Here is a 19836-nt window from a genome sequence, read left to right on the forward strand (position 1 = left end):
GTACATAAATCCATGGGTTCAGATTTAATGCATCCAAGGGTACTGAGGGAGTTGGCAAATGTCATTGAGGAGCCTTTGGCCATTATCTTTGTAAAGTCGTGGAGATCGGGAGAGATCCCAGATGATTGGAAAAAGGCAAATGCAGTGCCCACCTCCAAAAAAGGGAAGAAGGACAATCCAGGGAACTGTAGACCGGTCAGTCTTACCTCAGTCCCCGGAAATATCATGGAGGGGATCCTCAAGGAATCCATTTTGAGGCACTTGGAAGAGGGGAAAGTGATCAGGAATAGTCAACATGGATTCACGAAAGGCAAGTCCTGCCTGACCAATCTGATTAGCTTCTATGGCGAGGTAAGTGGCTCTGTGGATATGGGAAAGTCAGTGGATGTTATATACCTTGTCTTTAGCAAGGCTTTTGATACAGTCTCCCACAATATTCTTGCCAGTAAGTTAAGGAAATATGGATTGGATAAATGGATGGTAAGATGGATAGAAAGGTGGCTAGAAGGTCAGGCCCAGCAGGTAGTGATCAACGGCTCGATGTCAGGTTGGCGGTCTGTTACTAGTGGAGTGCCCCAAGGATCAGTTCTGGGACCGGTTTTATTCAACATCTTTATTAATGACCTGGGTGAGGGGATGGATTGCACCCTCAGCAAATTTGCAGATGACACTAAGTTAGGGGGAGAGGTAGATCTGCTGGAGGGCAGGGATAGGGTCCAGAGTGACTTAGACAAATTGGAGGATGGGCCAAAAAATCTGATGAGGTTCAACAAGGACAAGTGCAGAGTCCTGCACTTGGGACGGAAGAATCCCAAGCATTGTTACAGGCTGGGGACCGACTGGCTAAGTGGAAGTTCTGCAGAAAAGGACCCTGGGGATTACAGTGGACGAGAAGCTGGATAGGAGTCAACAGTGTGCCCTTGTAGACAAGAAGGCTAATGACATATTAGGTTGCATTAAGAGGAGCATTGCCAGCAGATCCAGAGATGTGATTATTCCCCTTTATTCGGCTCTGGTGAGGCCACATCTGGAGTATTGTGTCCAGTCCTGGACACCAATTACAGGAAGAATGTGGACACATTGGAGAGGGTCCAGCGGAGGGCAACCAAAATGATTAGGGGGCTGGAGCACATGACCTATGAGGAGAGACTGAGGGATTTGGGTTTATTTAGTCTGCAGAAGAGAAGAGTGAGGGGGGATTTAATAGCAGCCTTCAACTTCCTGAGGGGAGATTCTAAAAAAGGCTGGAAAAAGGCTGTTCTCAGCAGTGAGGGACGGCAGAACAAGGAGCAATGGTCTCAAGTGGTGGTGGGAGAGGTCCAGGTTGGCTATTAGGAAGAACTATTTCCCTAGGAAGGTGGTGAAGCACTGGGATGGGTTCCCTAAGAAGGTGGTGGAATCTCCATCCCTAGAGGTGTTTCAGACTCGGCTTGACAAAGCCCTGGCTGGGTTGATTTAGTTGGGATTGGTCCGGCTTTAGGCAGGGGGCTGGACTTGATGACCTTCTGAGATCTCTTCCAGCTCTATGGATCTAGATCTATGAATCTAAGACACTAACAGCCGGGTACCTGCAGAGCTGCACCAAGTCATAGGCGTACCCAGAGACACAGACCCCAAGCTCCACTGGGCTGCAGCAGAAAGCTAGTTGGGGTCAGAAATGAAGCTACGCTGAGCTGCTCCTGGAAGGGCCTTCAGGTCCCCACGTAGGCAAAGCTTTTCTGCCTCGCCACCCCTTACCCTGATCCAGCTGGGCCCTGGCTCACCACACTGAGCGTAGGGACTCTCTTCACTAGGCCATTAAGCCGCTGCTAAACCCAGGTCAGAGCATCCGCACAGGACAGCCGGGCTGGTCCCACTGCCACAGTTCTAGTTACACTGGGGCAACTTGTGTGTGTTGTCAATGCCAGCGAAAACGGCCCACTCAGCTTTACCACACACAGTGAGGCAGCTACAAACTCAGATGTCAACGCAGCCCCCAGGAGGCCACTACACACACAACCTGATACACATCTGTGATAAAAAAAAAATCCTCATACTGACCCACAGGGAAACAGCCACTCACAAAGCTGTATTAACCAGCTCAGAGAGAACCACATACACAACCACACAAATCTGTACTCAGACCTTCCCATTTACCATCACCCCCCCCCCCCCACAAGGGTCCAGAAAACAAACACACACACACAACTTTTGAGATTTAGCCATTTTACCCTTTGGCAGCCAGGGAATAGCTTGGCTTATTAACAAAGACTTGTTGTATTGAACCAGTTGTACCTCAGCACTGTATAAATAGTCCCTGTGTCCCACCCCAGCGGCAGCTGCATTTCAGTGCTGGGTGAGGGATCCCTGTACAAATGCACAGCCTGGGTTGCGCTTGGTTTTGGGCAGGTCGAAAGGCATGAGGATATGAAAGACGGCCCCACTGAGTTTTTGGAAAGGGTACTAGGCTCTCTCTGTGGTTTCAACATTTCCCACTTTGCCAGGCTGGGCTAGTTCCGGGTGAGAATGGGGGTGGGAGTGCGTGGCACCTGGGCTGGGCTCTGCTTTTCCCTTAAAATGTCTATCTGCTGCTACCACCTTGGGTGTGGGTGAGCTGGGGTGGGGGCATTATGGGGACTGTTTGTATAGGGATCCCCAGTCGCCTCTGCGGTGGGGGCTGTATCACCCAGAACTGAGATGCAGCCGTTCCCAACTGACCACAGGGATCCCTCGCCTGGTGTGCCCTGCCTGGCTGGAGTCATGTGGCCAGTTCCGGGCGCCACACTTCAAGAAGGATGTGGAGAAATTGGAGAAGGTCCAGAGAAGAGCAACAAGAATGATGAAAGGTCTAGAAAACAGGAAGTATGAAGGAAGAATGAAAGAACTGGGCTTGTTTAGTCAGGAAAGGAGAAGACTGAGAGGGGACATGATAGCAGCTCTCAGGGATCTAAAAGGGCGTCACAGGAAGGAGGGAGAGAAATTGTTCTCCTTGGCCTCTATGATAGGACAACAAGCAATGGGCTTAAACTGCAGAAAGGGAGGTTTAGGTTGGACATTAGGAAAAACTTCCTGTCTTTCAGGGTGGATAAACACTGGAATAAGTTGCCTGGGGAGGTTGTGGAATCACCTGTCAGGGATGAGCTAGAGGTGCAGTGGTGCCCCAAATTTTTGACATCATGCCTCCTTTTTGATTTTTAAGAAACCCTCATGCCCCCCCCAAAAAAACTTTAGGGGAGAAATGACGGGGGGGACTGGGTCGCCCCGCACCCCACCTGGAATTTCTTCATGCCCCCCCAAGGGGCCATGTCCTCCAGTCTGGGACCCCATGAGGACGGTGCTTGGTCCTGCCGTGAGGGGAGGGGACTAGTCTTGGTGACCTCTCGAGGTCTCTTCCAGTTCTCTGGTTCTAGGACTGTGACTGTCTGTGACTGGTTCTGATATGCAGGCCCCTCTGGTGTGGAGTTCAGGGGTTATTTATAGTGGGATCCCATGCCTGATACTTAAATGCAGCTAGCTCTGGGGTGAGGCACAGCATGTGTGGATGCTGTACATTCCAGAAACTGCCTATATCTGGTATTCCTTTTGTAGCAGCTCTGCTTTCTCTCTCCACTGCTCTCTAGACCTCACCCACTCTGGCTTTTTTCTTATCAACCTCCATTTCTATATTTAAACTTCCCTTTTCTCCTCCATGAAGGAAGGCAGAGCTGGCGCATGCAGGAGGATACTTCCAAGTCCTTGTCAGCACCATTACATTTGCGGTCGGGGCACTTCCCTCCTCTTAGTGCTGTCCAGCCAAAGCTGTTTTGGGGTGATAAAAGCAAACCCTCCAGCATGTGCTCCACTCAGACAAAGGCACAGAGGGGGATGAGCATAGAGCTCTACGTGAGGGACAGAGGGAACGGTCAGAGGCTCACAAGAGCGAGCGCAGGCATGAGTTAGCGAAGAAGCAGTAGTGAATCCCGGGAGCAGAGATGGGCCGTAGTGTTGCATGCGTGGTCCCTGTGATCCTGATGTCTGAACTCCTCACAGTGTCTGGCAGAGTTAGCCTCACATCGCCCTGGAAGGGGAAGGCAAATGTCCCCATTGTACAGAGAGAGAAACCGAGGCATGGATGAAGTGACATGCCAGGAGTCACATGGCACAGCAGGAAGCTGACGTCCTGGCTTCCATGTCTGAAGCTGGCCCATGAGCCACTGGCCCATCCAGCTTCTGCAAAATTCATTAGGAGGCAGGATTTAGCTGACTGGCAGATTCCCTAGGGTGTGTCTACAGGACAGCGCGATTTCGAAATAACACGGCACTTGGCCACACAGCAAGCCCAGGATTTGGAAATTATTTCAAACAACAGGCTTCTTATTCCAGAATACTAAACCCGCATTCCATGCAGAATAACGCCCCTCTCAAAACTGCTATATCGAAACAGTGGTAGTGTGGACACTCCATGCCTGCTAATTCACAATAGCTCCTCCCCATGGCCATCATATATATAGTAGCCCAATGTCTGTGACTCTGTAATACCGAAATGCTGGCTGTTCCCTCTAGGTGGTTCTGTTGCCTCCTGCCGTGGCGCTCAGCTGACTTCTGCACCGCTCGGCCGGGCTGCCGCAGGGGAGCAAGCGGCACAAGCTGCCGTTTGGGCCCCGCGCTCCCCATACAGCATCCCAATGAGTGGCGCAGAAGTCAGTCAAGCGCCACGGTGGAAGGGGAAGGGGGGCAGGGCGGTGACGTACATGACCCGCTACCATTCGCCTCCCGCCATGGTGCTCAGCTGACCGGCTGCTTGCTCTGCTTGCTCCCACGGGGCGGCCTGGCTGAGAGGCGCAGAAGTCAGCTGAGCGCCACGGCGGAAGGCGGGGTGGTGACGTGAGGTGTGAAAGTGGCTCCAGGCCCTGCCCCCGGCCGTGAATGCCACCGCCCGCCCCCCTTCACCTCCTGCAGTGGCGCTCAGCTGACTTCTGCGCCGCTCAGCCGGGCCGTCACGTGGGAGCAAGTGGCGCAAGCGACCGTTTGGGCTCCGAGGTCCCCCGAGTGAGAGGCAGGAGAGGACGGAGAAGAGAGAGAGAGAGAGAGGCAGGAGGCGGAGGAGAGCTGATGGGAGGGGAGGCAGGAGGAGGAGAGAGAGAGAGACAGAGCGAGAGACTGGAGGCTCAGGAGAGAAGGCTGACGTGGAGGAGAGACTTGAAAATCCCATCTTATGACGGGCTAATTGGCTAGTTCTAAATAATGACTCCTCAGTGCTTCCTGGGGCTCTACATCAAGGTAGCGCGTCTACATTAGGGGAGCCTGGCTCGGACCCATTTCGAGGCTTCCTTGTAGGGTAGACGCACTCTTTCGAAATAGTGATGTTGGGAGTTATTATTCCACTAATTTCGAAATACCCTTGTAGTATAGACGGAGCGTTTGATGCTGGTGATGGGGGAGGGATCTGCTTTTATGGCAGAATTGGGGCTGTGGGTATTCAAGGTGTTGCCCTTCCGATGAACGAATTCCAGCCCAACCTTCATGCCGTTTATTAACAAGGTGCCTCACAGATGGCAAACATCTGCCAGTGCCTGTAAAGACGACTCGACTCTTCGGAGTAGCTACTGGAAAGGTCTCTGGGTCCATGTGGCCCGGTGCTGTAAAGGCTGAGGGATCCCATTCTCACTGTCAGGGTCTCCCCACGCAAGATGGGGTGTGCAGAGTGCTCACACATAGGACACAGGGTGAGCAGTGGGTCGTTTGCTGGACTCCTTAGGACTAGCAAACAAATAAAAAGCTGGTTCATAAAGGAGTTTAGCGACATGGTGGCTGCCATGACAGGCCTGACAAAGAGGGGAAAATGGGACACGCCTATGAAAAATGGCTGTCAGAGCATAAAAGATCCTTTATTTAAAGAGCTGATTTTAGTCAGCCCTGATTTTAACAAAGGGCTTGTGCTGCGCTCAGGGCGGCCCTAGACTAGCTGCTAGCAACTGGCACCCTAGGCGAACCATGCAATCGGCGCCCCCACCTCCAAGCCCTTCAATGATATTGCGCTACCATTTGGTGCCCCATTTAACTTGGCGCCCTAGGCGACTGCCTAGGGTGCCTATATGGACGGGCCGCCCCTGGCTGTGTTATTTCCCTAGGAGGGTGGGGAAGCAGTGGGATGGGTTCATGAGGGAGGTGGTAGAAAGTCTTTCTTAGAGGTTTTTAAGGCCCAGCCTAACAAAGTCCTGACTGTGTTACCCCCCTGGGGCCTGGATAACACTCAAAATGGCCTGACAGTGAAACCCCAGTCAAAAGAAAACAGATCCACCCCCTCCCTCAGAGTCTATCACCTGTGAATCAGGCTGATAAAAGAAAACAGACTCAAATTCAAGGTGAAAACAAGAAGACACTGCATTAGGGATTTGCTACAGTATTAAGGGAAAAGCAGGGGATGCAAACTAATAATCTTTAAGGAAACAGTGGAAGTGACCAGTAAAACCCTTAATGGCCCAACTGGCCACTTAGATGGACAGCACCCCCCACGGGCTGTGTCTGGACTTGTAAAACCTTCAGGGCGGGAAACCCCTGAGGTGAGTTTTGCCCTGTGAGCTCCTCAGTGGGGACCAGTTCTGAGGTAACTAAGAAAAGGCGGGAAATTCCGGTCTGTGCCGGTTCTTGTTTATCACTCTGAGGCGGAGGGCCCCTCCCTGTCCTGAGGTCAGCTGGTAGACAGACTCCATGTTGTTTTTCACAAACAGCCTAGAAAAATCATTTAACATTATCAACTAAACATACAAAATTGTGGAATTGACATGAATACATAACTGATCACCATCACCAGTAGGTCAGCCTATAACTGGGATGATTTAGTCAGGGTCAATCCTGCTTTGGGCAGGGTTTTGGACTCGATGACTCCTGAGGTCTCTTCCTAGGAGTCTATGATCGCCAACTTTATACCCAACTGACATGTTTTTATTTTCACAAAATGTGTCACTAAAACAATTTTTAAAATTCTAACTACAGCTCTGCTATTTGTATTTTCTGTACGAAAAAGGGCAAATATAGTGACAACCTATAAAGAAAGGAAATAAGGACAACTCGGAGAATTACAGGCCACTCAGCTTAACTTCAGTATAAATTTACTATTGTCCTTGTTGGTTATAACACTTGATAGAATTCCCATTTTTAAAAACGTACTAAAACAAAAAGAAAATGGAGCAAATAATTACACAATCAAGTTGCAGACACCGAGGAAGTAACAGCCAGCATGAATTTATCGAGAACAAATTGGGTCAAACTAATGGTACTAACTCAATACCTTTCTTTGACAGAGTAACAAACTTTGTGCCTGAGGGGAAGGTGTAGATGTGGTTCAAACCAGGATTAATCATGGGCAGCCCTAAAGCCTGAGTCAGAAAAGAGGTCTCACTAAGTGGCCCTTTCTGTGCTGGAAATCTCTTAGTCAATGAATGCTGCCCACATTAGGGGGTAAACAGCTAGGCTGTGCCCCAGACAGAGCAAAGTCTAGGTCTGCCAGTGGAAGGTGCCACAACGAGACTGGTGATGGGCCCAAGGGTAGCTAGCAGCACTTTGTAGCAACGTTTTTCTGCACTAGATCATAGAGCTCTTTTGGATGCGGCATTTTCTCTCAACACTGCACATACGTCACCCCTCAATCTTCCTTTCAATAAGCCAAGTAGACTGAGGGCTAGCTGCCGTCACTTGGTCCCAGGGCTTGCAAAACAAAGTAACCTCACATGGTGTAGGGTCCACACCAACCTCTCCTTCTCTCTAGCCACAGCGCTTGGCCTCCTCACTTCATGTGGCAGTGAGTTCCACAGGGTAAATCTGCCAGGGAAGGAAATTTATTTTCTCCTTTTCAATCAGGGCCCCACTCTGGCTCTGAGGGGGTTGAATTAGGCCAGGCAGACCCAATTAAGCAGCAAATGAGGGAGAAATTTAGGTTAGGAGCAGGCCTCTAATTAGAAGCAAGCTCGTTTGAGAGGCACCAGGCAGGGCTTCCATCAAACCTAGTGAGTGGTACCAGGGAGTGCTGCCGGGGGAGGCGAGTCAGGGAAGGGAGACAGAAGGAGAGGCAGGAATCCTGAGACCTAGGAGAAGTAGGTCTGGAATGAGGGGTAGCAAGCTAGGGAGTGCTCTGGGAGTGAGAGCAGTGAGGTTAAGGAAGCTGCAGACTGGAGGGTTTGGGGTGGAAGCCAAGGGAGAGGCCAATGTTCCCCCGCCAGCTATTGCGGCCGGGGGCAGCCGACCGGGAGCAAGCGTGGGGAGAGAGCCAGGCGGTGACAAGATGCGACCGCTGCACTGGGGCATTGGCCGCGCAGTGGGAACCCTCAGAGTGGCCAGTAGGCAGAGCTGGTGAAGCGACGAGCCGAGTACCCCGCAGCAGTCTGTTGTAGGGGAGATTTCGTTCCCTTGTGTGGCCGGAAGCCTTGCCCGGAGCTGACAGCATGGCCCCTTTCCCTTCCACATTAACATCCGCTGTACTCAGGGTGGGAGACAGATCACACCAAGAGCTTGGCTTTATTAGATGTTCCCCAGTGGCCAACCGAGGGTCCGACAGAGACGTGGACCCTGGGGTGTCAGGGGAAAGTGGGGAGAGGGTCTTTTTGCTTCTCAGTGAGTGGCCATGTCAATGAGGGTTTGTTCTGTGCCTCCTGGCTGATTTTTCTGTGGGTCAGGGGACCACAACCTGAAAAAAGTTCCCCAGCCCTGCATTAGAGAGAGAACCCAGGAGTTCTGGTCCCTGGGCCACCCTCTCTAACCACTAGACACCACTCCCTAGCCAGAGCTGGGAGCGAACCCAGGAGTCCACTTGCCAACCCCACACGGTGGTCCTAGGGGGCTGGTCTGAGAGCAAGCAGCACATCGGGGTGCAGACTGACGGTGGTCCATGGCGGGTGATGTGGGGGAGTGGAGATCCAGAGCATCCCATGTGGGGGAGGGGCTATTGCTTGGGGATGTGGGGGCTGGGGCAGACACTGGCAGAGTCGCTCTAGTCCAGGCCGGTCCCATCCCCACCCCTCGCGCTGTCCATCATCTCCTTGTACTGGCGCTTGAAGAAGCCGAGCTGGTAGGAAAGGGAGGGGGGAGATGGTCAGAGCCAGGCAGACAGACACCCGCCCGGAGCAGGGAGATGGGATTTGGGAGCCTCCCTCTGCCCCTCTCCCCAGCTGGGAGAGAGACAGGGCCAGGCTGTGGGGAAGGGGTGAAAGCCCTGCCCCCCTCACCTTGTAGAGGGCTGCAGTGATGAGAGCCAGCAGGACCAGGCCTCCCACGCTGCTGCCCACAATGATGGGCAGGTAGTTATAGACCACGAGCTGCTGCACCATCGTCTGCACCTGCGGGGAGGAGCCGTGAGATGGGGACCCAGGACTCCTGCCACCATCTCCCATCTCTGCTCTAAACCACCAGACTCCACTTCCTTCCAGAGCAGAGACAGGAGACCTGGCCCCCCTGCTCTAACCACTAGCCCACACTCTCTTTATCCCAGCACGGTCACTCTGGTACCTGGCGCTGGACAAATCCCTCCTTCTGGGTGTATTTCTTCTCCTCGTATTCAATCCGGGCCTCGCTCACCAGAGTCACTTTCTGCTGCTGAGTCTGGAACAGAGAAACTCCCTGTCCCTGACCAGAAATGACACCGACCTGCCCAGAGCGTCACCCCAGGGGTCCCAGAGCAATCGACAGGCCGGTCGTACAGGAGCAATCCCTGGCCTTGAGATGCAGCTACCTCTGGGGAGGGCACCAGGGCAGTTCAAAGAGGAGTCTCTCGCCCGGCCAGGAGGCAGAGGCAGCTCTCGTACCTGGGAGACCCACTGGAAGCCGACGTTCCCTTTGATCATGAACTCCAGCGGCTGCTGCATTTCCAGGGAGGCAATTGTGCACCGGATCTTCTTACAGGTGGCCACGGAGCAGTCCTGGGGCAGAAGAATATCACCGGGTGAGGCAGGGACGTGCAGGAACTTGGAATGGCCATGGTGGTGAGGGTCTGTCTGTAGCAGGAGGCTTTCCCCCAGCCCAGCCCCCCACTCGCTGTCTGTGTTTGTGCAGGGGAAAGGGGCTGCTGGTACCACACTGGCCTGAACTCACCAGCAGGGGGCGCTCGCTCATCAGCTTCACAAAGTCCTTGGAACCAGATGTTCCCACCTCACTGGTGCACTGAGCCAGCTGGGGCTAAGCCAGGAGAGAGACATGGAGAGAATGGGGGTGTGGAAATGGGGCTTTCACCCCAGCAGGGGGCGCTGTGGTGCAAGGCAGGTATCACAGGGCCCATCTCACACACACAAGCCCAGGGAGAGGCAGGTACCTTGGAGGGGACGACCTCAGAGGCATCCCACACACGGACCCCGCTCAGCTCCACGGGGAACTGGAACGTGACCGACAGGGGGACGCTTCGCTGCCGCAGGTTCTTCACCTGGAAGAAACAGACTCCCCCTAGGAACTGCAGGGAGAGAACCCGGCAGCTCTGACCCCCAGGCCCCGGCTCTACCCCTCAGACCCTGCTCCCCTCCCAGAGCTGGGGAGAGAACCCAGGAGTCCTGGCTCCCTGCCCCTTGCGTCTCCCCCATGCTCTAAATCACTAGATCCAGCTCAGGCATTTCCACTCCCGTCCCCTCCTTTGAGCCCCCCCACAACCCCCAGCTTCACCTCTCCCTCACACGCTGTGCGACCAGCCTCACCTCGTACCGATGTGTCACTGGTGCACTTGTCTCTGCCGCCTTGGCGGAGAAGTTGACGTACTTGGTCGACTCCTCGAGGCTGGGGGAGGAACGAGGGAGATGGGAGTGTGATGGGTGGAGCTGGAGGGTGGCAGTGGGGTTCATGTCCAGCAGGGGGCGCTGTGCAGCAGGGAACAGGAAGGGGCCCAACAGGGGGCTCTCTCCCAATGTCTCTGCACTGACCTACCTGCTGAGGATGATGAAGATGCCGTACTTGACCGGCAGCTCCGCCTGGTGAACCATGCGCTCAGTGACAGGGCCGCCGTTGTCACTGCGGGGAGGGGAAGGCAAAGAAGAGATGTGAGGAGATGCAGCCAGATAACCTGGCACGAAGGCTGCACTGTAAGCCACTGCCCCTCACAATATTGCACTGCACTGCACTCCAAAGACCTATTCCTCTGCCCTGTACCACACCGCAATGCTCTGCATTAATTGCTTCTTCCCTGCACTGTAAGTCACTGTATTGCAAAACACACTACAGCTTTGGGTCCGCAGCACTCTCCTGCACTGCAGTGTATGTTACTTCACAGCACCATATTCCATCGCACTGTACCATAGACCATTGCCCTGGCCTGCAACATACATCACTGCACTGCCACAAGCACCACTGGCCAGGGATATTCATCACTGCCCCACGCTGGATGCAGCCTTTGTTATAGGACTGCACCTATTACACCTACATCACTGCCACTGCAGTGTATCATATGTCACTGCTCTGTTTCATAGCCCACAACACCACCTTGCAGTATAGGCAGTGAGCTGCGCCATACTCCACTGCACTGAAGTGCACCAGCTGTCAGTGCTGTGGATTATATACCATGGCATGACTCTGCAGGTTACATCCATGGGCTGCAACATGCTCCACTGCTTTGGGTACAGATCAGTGCCCCACGCTGAAGTATAGGTCACTGCACTGTGTTATGCCCCCTTTCTTTGAGCACACAGCACTGCACAACACCTCTCAGTGTGCAGTAGCCAGCCTCTACTGCCATACACCAGTGCACGATGCACTCGGCTGTATCTGACTGCTCTGCCTGGCTTCATGGCATATGCCACTCTGCAGTGGCAGCCATCACCATGCTGCAATGAATACTCCGCCACTGAGGTGCACTGCCCTCCACTCAATGGCACTGTGACCCGCATCACTCCTCTGTTTGACACTGCCCCCTACCATTGCATTTCACCATGCCATGCACTGCACCATGCACAACACATCCCTGCATTGCCCTCACAGATCACTGCACTGCACTGCAGCATACAGCACTGCAATAGAACACTGCTGATTGCCTTTCACTGGATTCTGCACCATCACACCAACCTGTAACCTGCCCCATGTGTCCCGCATCACACATCAGTACACTGACCTATGCACCATTCCTCACTGCACGGCCTGATCCATTTACCCCTCTTCACAGTTTCCCACAATGCCCTTTGCGGCCTGCCCCCCTCACCTGCTGGCGCTGGCTGTCATCTGCAGCCTGTCCCCCAGGTCGGCCTCAGAGGAGACGTCAAAGGTGGCAAGGAAGACGGCCTGGGAAACACACGTGGGATAAGAGGGAGCCATGCCCCGGGGGACGGGCAGGAACAGGCTATTGGTAGAGCCTACCTCGGCTCCGCTCCAGAAGATGGGGGGGTTGATGTGGCAGGTGCTGTTCCTCTGAGTCTGCTCCTCCGAGCTCACGGCTGAACTGCACTTAATGGCCATGGTCCTCCTGTTAGACTGAGCACAGGGACCAGCCAGTGAGAGACAGGGTCCAGAGCGACCCCTGCTGGGACTTCTGTCTGATCCTTGCAGCACAGCGCCTCCTGCTGGGCCCCCTGCCTACTCCCTGCAGCACAGTACCCCCTGCTGATTCCCCCACCTGCTCCCTGCAGAACAGCACCGCCTGCTGGGCCCCTCCCTGCTTCCTGCAGCACAGCGCCCCCTGCTGGGTCCATGCCTGCTCCCTGCAGCACAGTACCCCCTGCTGATTCCCCCACCTGCTCCCTGCAGAACAGCACCGCCTGCTGGGCCCCTCCCTGCTTCCTGCACCACAGCACCTCCTGCTGAGTCCATGCCTGCTCCCTGCACCAGCTGATCACCCACACCCATACCCTGTATCCCGTCTCCCATGTCTGTGGTGTGGTACCTGGAGCAGCAGGACCCGGCGGTAGGACAGCGTGGCCGGGTAGAAGAACCGCACTGTGGTGCTGTAGGAATTCTCCCCGCGGTTCTGGATGGAAACGGTGATATTGAGTTCAGGCGTGGCGCCCACCACCAAGGTGCTCATGCTAAGGGGGAACACAAAGGGGCGAGTTTCCTTACAGCAGTGACCCAGCATTGCTGTGAGCTTCAATGGGGCAATGCCCAGCAGGGGAAACGAGTGCTGTGAGCTTCCCATAGCAATGCCCAACCAGGATCTCCACACAGCCCCTCATGCCACTGGGGGGCACTAAGGCAGGGTGTGAGCATCTGATACAAATTCCCAGCTGGTGACTGAAGAGCTGCTCGCCTCCTGTATTGGTGCCCTGTCTAATGCCCCAGGAAATATGGGAAGGTCTGTAGCTGGGTGTTGCAGATCTGAGGCCTGATTAAGCCAGACAGTCCCCACTATGGAAGTTATTGTGAGTGCAAGGGGAAAGGGAGGGGGGAGGGGGCTTACCCTGAGAAATTGAAGGAAATGTGTAGTTCATCAGTGCAGACTTTATCGTCACCGCAGTCCTTCTCAAACGGGAGCTAGGGAGACATCCCGGGAGGCAGAGAGGGAGGGAAGGGAGCATGAGGTTAGAAGGGGACTGGAATAAACTCAGACGGCATTTTCACCCATCATATCATCTCAATTGTCACCATCACCACCAGCAATACAGTCTGAAACAACAGCGTTACCAAGAGCACCATGGCTGCATTCTCCCCCTACACTGTGACCTGCACCATTGCATTCCAACAGATCCACTATGCTTCAGCCACCACTGTCAACGAGTTCTCTACCATCTCAACCACAGCCAACATAAACTTCAAAACTCTCTGAAGTAACACTGTCCCTAGTGATATAAATGCAGGAGCCTCTGCCAATGCTAGCACCTCCACTACTGTCTCAACCATCACTTTCACCGCTACCTCCGATACAGTGTCAACAAATCTGTTAAAATGACAGAATCTCTGCAACCTCAGTCACCAATGTAACCAACATCATTACAATAACACCATCCACCACTGTGAACCTAATCTGAAACAGCACTGTTTCAATGCAGCCATGATAACAACTAACACTCTAACTATGAGCATTAAAATTTCATCTGTAATAATACATCAACGGAATCTAAAACAATAGTTACAGAACAACATCAAACTGTCACCAACACCACTACAATCACTGCCACCCACTAGTACAGTGTGTAACAATACAGTAACAAATACAACCATTACAAACTCAACCAGTACTGTTATTAATACTACTACAATCTCCATACTATCACCACCATCACAAATGCAATCTGTACCAGACAGCATAAGAAAAAAACTAGACCAATCTGAATCAACACATAACCAGAACTATTACACTCTGCGATAGCTGAAGACTGATTGATCCAGGTGATCACACTCTGAACCAACATCACCCATACCACAATAACTACAGCCTCAGCCTGTAACCAAGGTCTCTACTAATCCAGCTAATTCAACCTCAATTTATACTATCACCAAAACCATTGCAGTCCTAACCACCAATGCAATTAATAACACAATCATTTCAACCTCACTCAGCACGGTCACCCACGTTACAAATTTACCCATCAACACAGAACATCAACACCGTAATCAAAACCAGAGTCACTACAACGTCACAAACACTGCAGCCTTACCAAGCCTACAGGCACCAGTATGGAGTCCTCGCTCAGGATGGGTCTGAGACCGTTGGTGTTAGCGATGGGCTCCCCCGTCAGGGTGTAGTTGAGGCGCAGAGTGATGGGGGTCAGGGTGTCCTCAGGGCAGAGCTGGGGAGACATGTAGGGACCCATGAGGAAAGGCGGATCCGGGAGAGGTTTGTTCACTGGGTGATTTGGCACAAGGGGCAGGGTTGCAGGGGCAGACACAGCAGGAGGGGGAGGAGCTGGGAACCCCCCACACAAACTCACAGGTAACATTATCGGGTATGTCTCACATCTCCGTTCAATGCCCAGTTTCAGCTCCCTGCTCAGGACGGGGCCGGTGGAGCCGAAGGCAGCTCGGATCTTCCTCCGCCCGGGGTCCAGGGCCAGGCTGTACTGGATGGTGCTGGAGATCCTGTTGCCTACGGGGAAGAGGAAATGCAGGACAGAGGCTGAGAGCAGGACGCTCAAGGGCAAATGGGACACGGGCCTGCGCTGGCTCCAATCCTGCTCCAAGACAGGGGACTAGGAGGTTGGGGAGTGGGAGAGAATTGGGGGGTAGGATTGGTCCAACCTAGGCTGTCCTTAGTGCTCTTCGTGACAGTGAAGCAGACCTCTGCCCCACTGGTCTCTGTGTTGAGCTGTTCCTGCTCCTGGCAGTCGAAGGCTGAGGTGTGGATCGTGGGGGGCTGAAAGCTGATGGACACCCCGACTCTGAGCACTGGCCGAGACCTGCCAGGTGGGGAACAGAACCATCATCCTGCCACTCCCTGCACTGGGGCTAGGCCCTGTCCCTCCCCTGAGCCTCCCAACCTGCCTGGACGTGCCTCCAGTAGGCAGAGAGACGGGCTATGGACACACATCACTGCCAGAGGAGATGCTGGAAGGCAGAGAAGGAGGCAGCCGCGCTGTTATCCTGCCCTTCTCCAGCAGGGGGTGACAGGCACCCACCCACACACCCATGTCCAGGCTCTGTCTGAGATTGCCCGGCGGGGCAGGGCCAGGACACAGGGACTCACCTCAGCAGCAGGACCTGCCCTTGTGCTCCCACCGCGATGTCCGGCAGCCCATCCCCCGTCAGGTCTGTCCCGCCACTGACGGCCTGGCCAAAGTAGTGCAGCCTGCTGGGGAACTGCGCCCCCTCTATGCGCTGTGGGGCAGAGAGAGCAGTCGGGGACGGGAAGGGGCAGCTGTTCTGTGTAACGGGCACTAGGGGGCAGGCGGCCAACAGAATTGCCTGGGCAAGGTGGAGGCGTGGCTCCGTGCCCTGCAAGGGGTGTGGCCTGGTGCGAAAGGGGCGGGGCTGGTGCAAGCCCCCTCCAGCCAGCCCTGCAGCGCTGCCCGGAGTTTGCTACCCAGGGTTCTGGCAGAGATTGAAAGGAGCCGATGCTCTGACTGCTGCTGCTGTATTGGCAGCGGTGGGTGGGAGCCCAGTGCCCTGTTAAATTGCCAGACCCCAGGGTAATTGCCCCCTCTCCGTCTCTCCCAGGCCTGCCAGAGGGGAGTGGAGGGTGAGGGAGGCCAATGGGTGGCTCTCCTACATTTTTCTCTGAAATAGATATTTTTAAATAATATAAATCTAGAAAAACCAAACCAAACGTACCTAAACTTCTACTACAGGAACATCCCACCTATACCAATATGTCTGTATCCGGACCTATACTCTATCACTGGGGTGTATGGGGTCGCATGCTAGTATTGATTTTTACCTGCACCCAGCTCTCACCTGTGGCTCCACATAGTTGCTTTGCATGCAGCAATGGCCACACCCTGGGCAAGGGCTTTGACAGGCCAGCTAAACCAGGTGAGGGTAACTGATGGGACTGAAATCCTCAGGGAGTTAGAGACTTGCTCACCCCAGCATGCGAAGATGGCTTCGATGGATCAGATGGAGGAAATCCTTTTGATTCAACGGCTGAGAAGGCATTGCAGCAGCGCACTGTGGAGTGCGTGGGGGAATGTCAACGCATTTAAGGTGACGTGGCCATCCAATGCAGCCGAGATAGTCTCCAGAAGCAACGATTTTTTTCGTGCCACTGGATTCCGACTTCTGAGGCCGAGAGAGTGGGATCTTTTCTGTGAAAAGGCTTTCTCACTATGATAATATTTTTCACGCACAGGTTATGTTGTGCAAAAAAAGAAGAAGTTGGTAATGGGAGCATGGAATGTCTGTACGCTCACGGACCGTGAGGACACAGTAAGACCTCATTGGAGAACAGACCTAGTCGCTAAAGAGCTTTCACTCTATGGTATTGATATCACTGCCTTGAGTGAAACCAGACTTGCTGAAGAAGGATTTCTCACTGAACTAACTAGTGATTACACCTTCTTCTGGAAAGGGAAAGCGCAGAATGAGGATAGGATTCATGGAGTCGGTCTGGCCGTTAAGACTTGTCTGATGAAACAACTTTCGGACCTGCCTGTCGGTATTAACAAGAGGCTTATGAAGCTACGCCTACCCCTTAGTCACAAGTGGCATCCAATAGTCATCAGTGCTTACACTCCCATCATGAACAGCACAGAGGAGACAACTGAACAGTTCTATATTGATCTCAGTTCCATTCTGTGCTCAGTGCCGGCCAACAACAAGTTGATCTTGTTGGGAGACTTCAATGCCCAAGTTGACTGCGACCACAGTCGATGGGAAGGAGTGTTAGGCAAACATGGTGTTGGTAAGATGAACAGCAATGGCTTATTACTGTTGAGCAAATGTGCAGAATATGACCTCCTCATCACAAACGCAGTGTTCAGGATGGCAAACAAATACAAGACTACTTGGATGCACCCTAGATCAAAACAATGGCACATAATAGATTTTGTCATTGTTCATCAGCGTGATATTCGAGATGTCCTTATCATCAGAGCCATACAAGGAGCAGAGTGCTGGACTGACCATAGGCTTGTCCGCACTATTTTCTAAATACACATCACTCAGCATCACCCAAAGCGCCTAAAGCTCATTCGAACAGCCTTTAACATTGCCAGACTCCAGCAGCCTTCTCATCTGCGTAAGTGCCAGTCAAGCCTTGATGAAAAGTTGACTGCCAATGGACCACTGATTGGAAGTCCAACCCAGAAGTGGAGCCAGTTTAGAGAAATGGTGATGGACACAGCGAAGTCAATGCTGGATCCCAAGAAACGCAATCATCAAGACTGGTTTGATGAGAATAACAGTGCTATTGAGGACCTGCTTGCCAAGAAGAACAAGGCATTTATGGAGTGGCAGAATGACCCAGGCTCCATCTCTAAGAAAGACAGGTTTAAGTTTCTCCAGGCCCAGGCTCAGTGAGAAATCCGCAAAATGCACGATCAGTGGTGGGAGAAGAAAGCTGAAGAGGTGCAACACTATGCTGACTTAAGTAACTCAAGGGAGTTCTTCAACTCCATCAAGTCAGTCTTTGGTCCTTCCAAGTTTGGCTTTGCCCCCTTGTTGTCTGCAGATGGAACCACATTGATTAGGGATAAGGCTGGCATTAATAACTGATGGAAAGAGTATTTCAGTCAGCTCCTGAATCGTCCATCATCAGTCGATCAGTCAGCACTGAAACAGATTCCTCAGAAGCCAACCCTTGAAGACCTGGGAGAGCCTCCATTTATTGACGAAGTTAGAAAGGCCATCAGGTAGATGAGTTGCGGCAGGCATCCAGCAAGGATGGAATTCCTGCAGAATTATACAAGGCATTTAATGAGGAGTCACTTAAGGTTTTTCATAATGTCTTGACCAGTATTTAGGAAGAGGAAGAAATGCCATCTGACCTTCGTGATGCCGTGATAGTTACTCTGTACAAGAATAAGGGTGTAAGAGCCAATTGCGGGAACTACAGCGGTATCTCGCTGCTTTCCGTTGCCAGGAAAATCTTTGCCCGCATCATCCTGAACAGGCTGATTTTGACAGTTTCAGAAGTGAATCTCCCCGAGTCACAATGTGGCTTCTGCTCTAATCTCAGTACTGTCAATATCTCAATACTGTCAATATCTTCGTAATGAGACAGGTGCAAGAGAAGTGCCTTGAGCAGAATATGAACCTCTACTCTGTCTTCATTGATCTGACGAAGGCATTCGACACGGTTAACTGAGATGCATTGAGGCACATCCTCAGGAAGCTGGGTTGCCCACCGAAGTTCATCTCACTCATCAAGCTGTTTCACGATGACTTGACAGGAGAGGTACTCTCGGCTGGTGTACCATCTGAGAAATTCAACATCTCCAATGGCGTAAAGCAGGGCTGCGTACTTGCCCCAGTGCTTTTTAACCAGTTCTTCACTCAAGGCCTCATGCATGCTATCAGAGACTTAGATCTTGGTATTTACATCAGATACCGTTTGGATGGTTCACTGTTTGATTTGAGACGCCTTACTACAAAGACCAAGACACTGGAGAGGCTTATCACCAAAGCGCAGTTTGCTGATGACTGCGCCCTTATGGCACACCAAGAGAACCACCTGCAGACCATCATTGACAGATTCTCTGAAGTATCTAAACTGTTCGGTCTCACAATTAGCCTCGGAAAGACAGAAGTCCTCTTCCAGCCTGCTCCAAACAGTGCTCCTCCACAGCCATGTATCACTATTGATGGTACACAACTGAAGGTAGTGGACAGCTTTAAGTACCTGGGCAGTACAATATCAAGTGATGGATCCCTTGACAAAGAGATTACAGCGAGGATCCAGTCAGGTACTTGGGAGATTGCGTATTAAAGTTCTTCAGCACAAAGATATTCGCCTGTCAACTAAACTCAAAGTATATGATGCCGTGGTCCTCACCTCTCTCCTGTATGGCTGTGAAACATGGACCCTGTAATGTAGGCACTTCAAGCGGATGGAGCAGTTCTACATGCGCTCCCTACGATCAATCATGCGAGTATGCTGGCAGGACCGAATTACTAACCAAGAAGTGCTTGATAGAACTAGTTCCACAAGCATCAAAGCCAAGATCCTCCAGATCCAGCTTCGAAGGTCTGGCCATGTTCTCCTCATGGATGAAAGCAGGATCCCAAGGCAGCTGTTCTACAGGGAGCTGGTACGTGGTAGTCGCAAACAGGGATGCCCAAAGAAGAGGTATAAGGATAATCTGAAGACCAACTTGCAGTGGACAGGCCTTCAATCTTGACAATTTGAACTAGCTGCTGCTGACAGGACTAACTGGCGTTCCCTTACGAGGAAAGCAGTGACAAAGTTTGAGGATGACCGCTGCCAACACCTCGCAGCTGCAAGTGAAAGACGACATAGAGATGTGTTCTTTCCTGTCCTGACAACCAGTGTCCCATGCGTGCTTCGACCTTTGGGCTCCCAAGCCACATGTGTTTCCACAAATGAAATGC

General features: G+C 52.6%; 1 protein-coding gene across 1 annotated transcript in view; it reads right to left on the minus strand.

The window, feature by feature from the left end:
• Positions 1 to 6991: 6991 nt before the first annotated feature.
• Positions 6992 to 19836, minus strand: part of LOC102457786 (integrin alpha-D-like) — a 69251-nt gene continuing 56406 nt past the window's right edge. Inside the window, exons 25-31 of the mRNA XM_075928880.1 lie at positions 10632 to 10710; positions 10259 to 10366; positions 10042 to 10125; positions 9756 to 9869; positions 9460 to 9552; positions 9180 to 9290; positions 6992 to 9019 (exon numbers count right to left, since the gene is read on the minus strand). Of these exons, the coding sequence (XP_075784995.1) occupies positions 8945 to 9019; positions 9180 to 9290; positions 9460 to 9552; positions 9756 to 9869; positions 10042 to 10125; positions 10259 to 10366; positions 10632 to 10710 (664 nt within the window). The 3' untranslated portion in view covers positions 6992 to 8944. The remainder of the gene's footprint in view (positions 9020 to 9179; positions 9291 to 9459; positions 9553 to 9755; positions 9870 to 10041; positions 10126 to 10258; positions 10367 to 10631; positions 10711 to 19836) is intronic.

The sequence above is a fragment of the Pelodiscus sinensis genome, chromosome 4 (genome assembly GCF_049634645.1).
Source record: "Pelodiscus sinensis isolate JC-2024 chromosome 4, ASM4963464v1, whole genome shotgun sequence".
Classification (NCBI taxonomy): Eukaryota; Metazoa; Chordata; order Testudines; family Trionychidae; genus Pelodiscus; species Pelodiscus sinensis.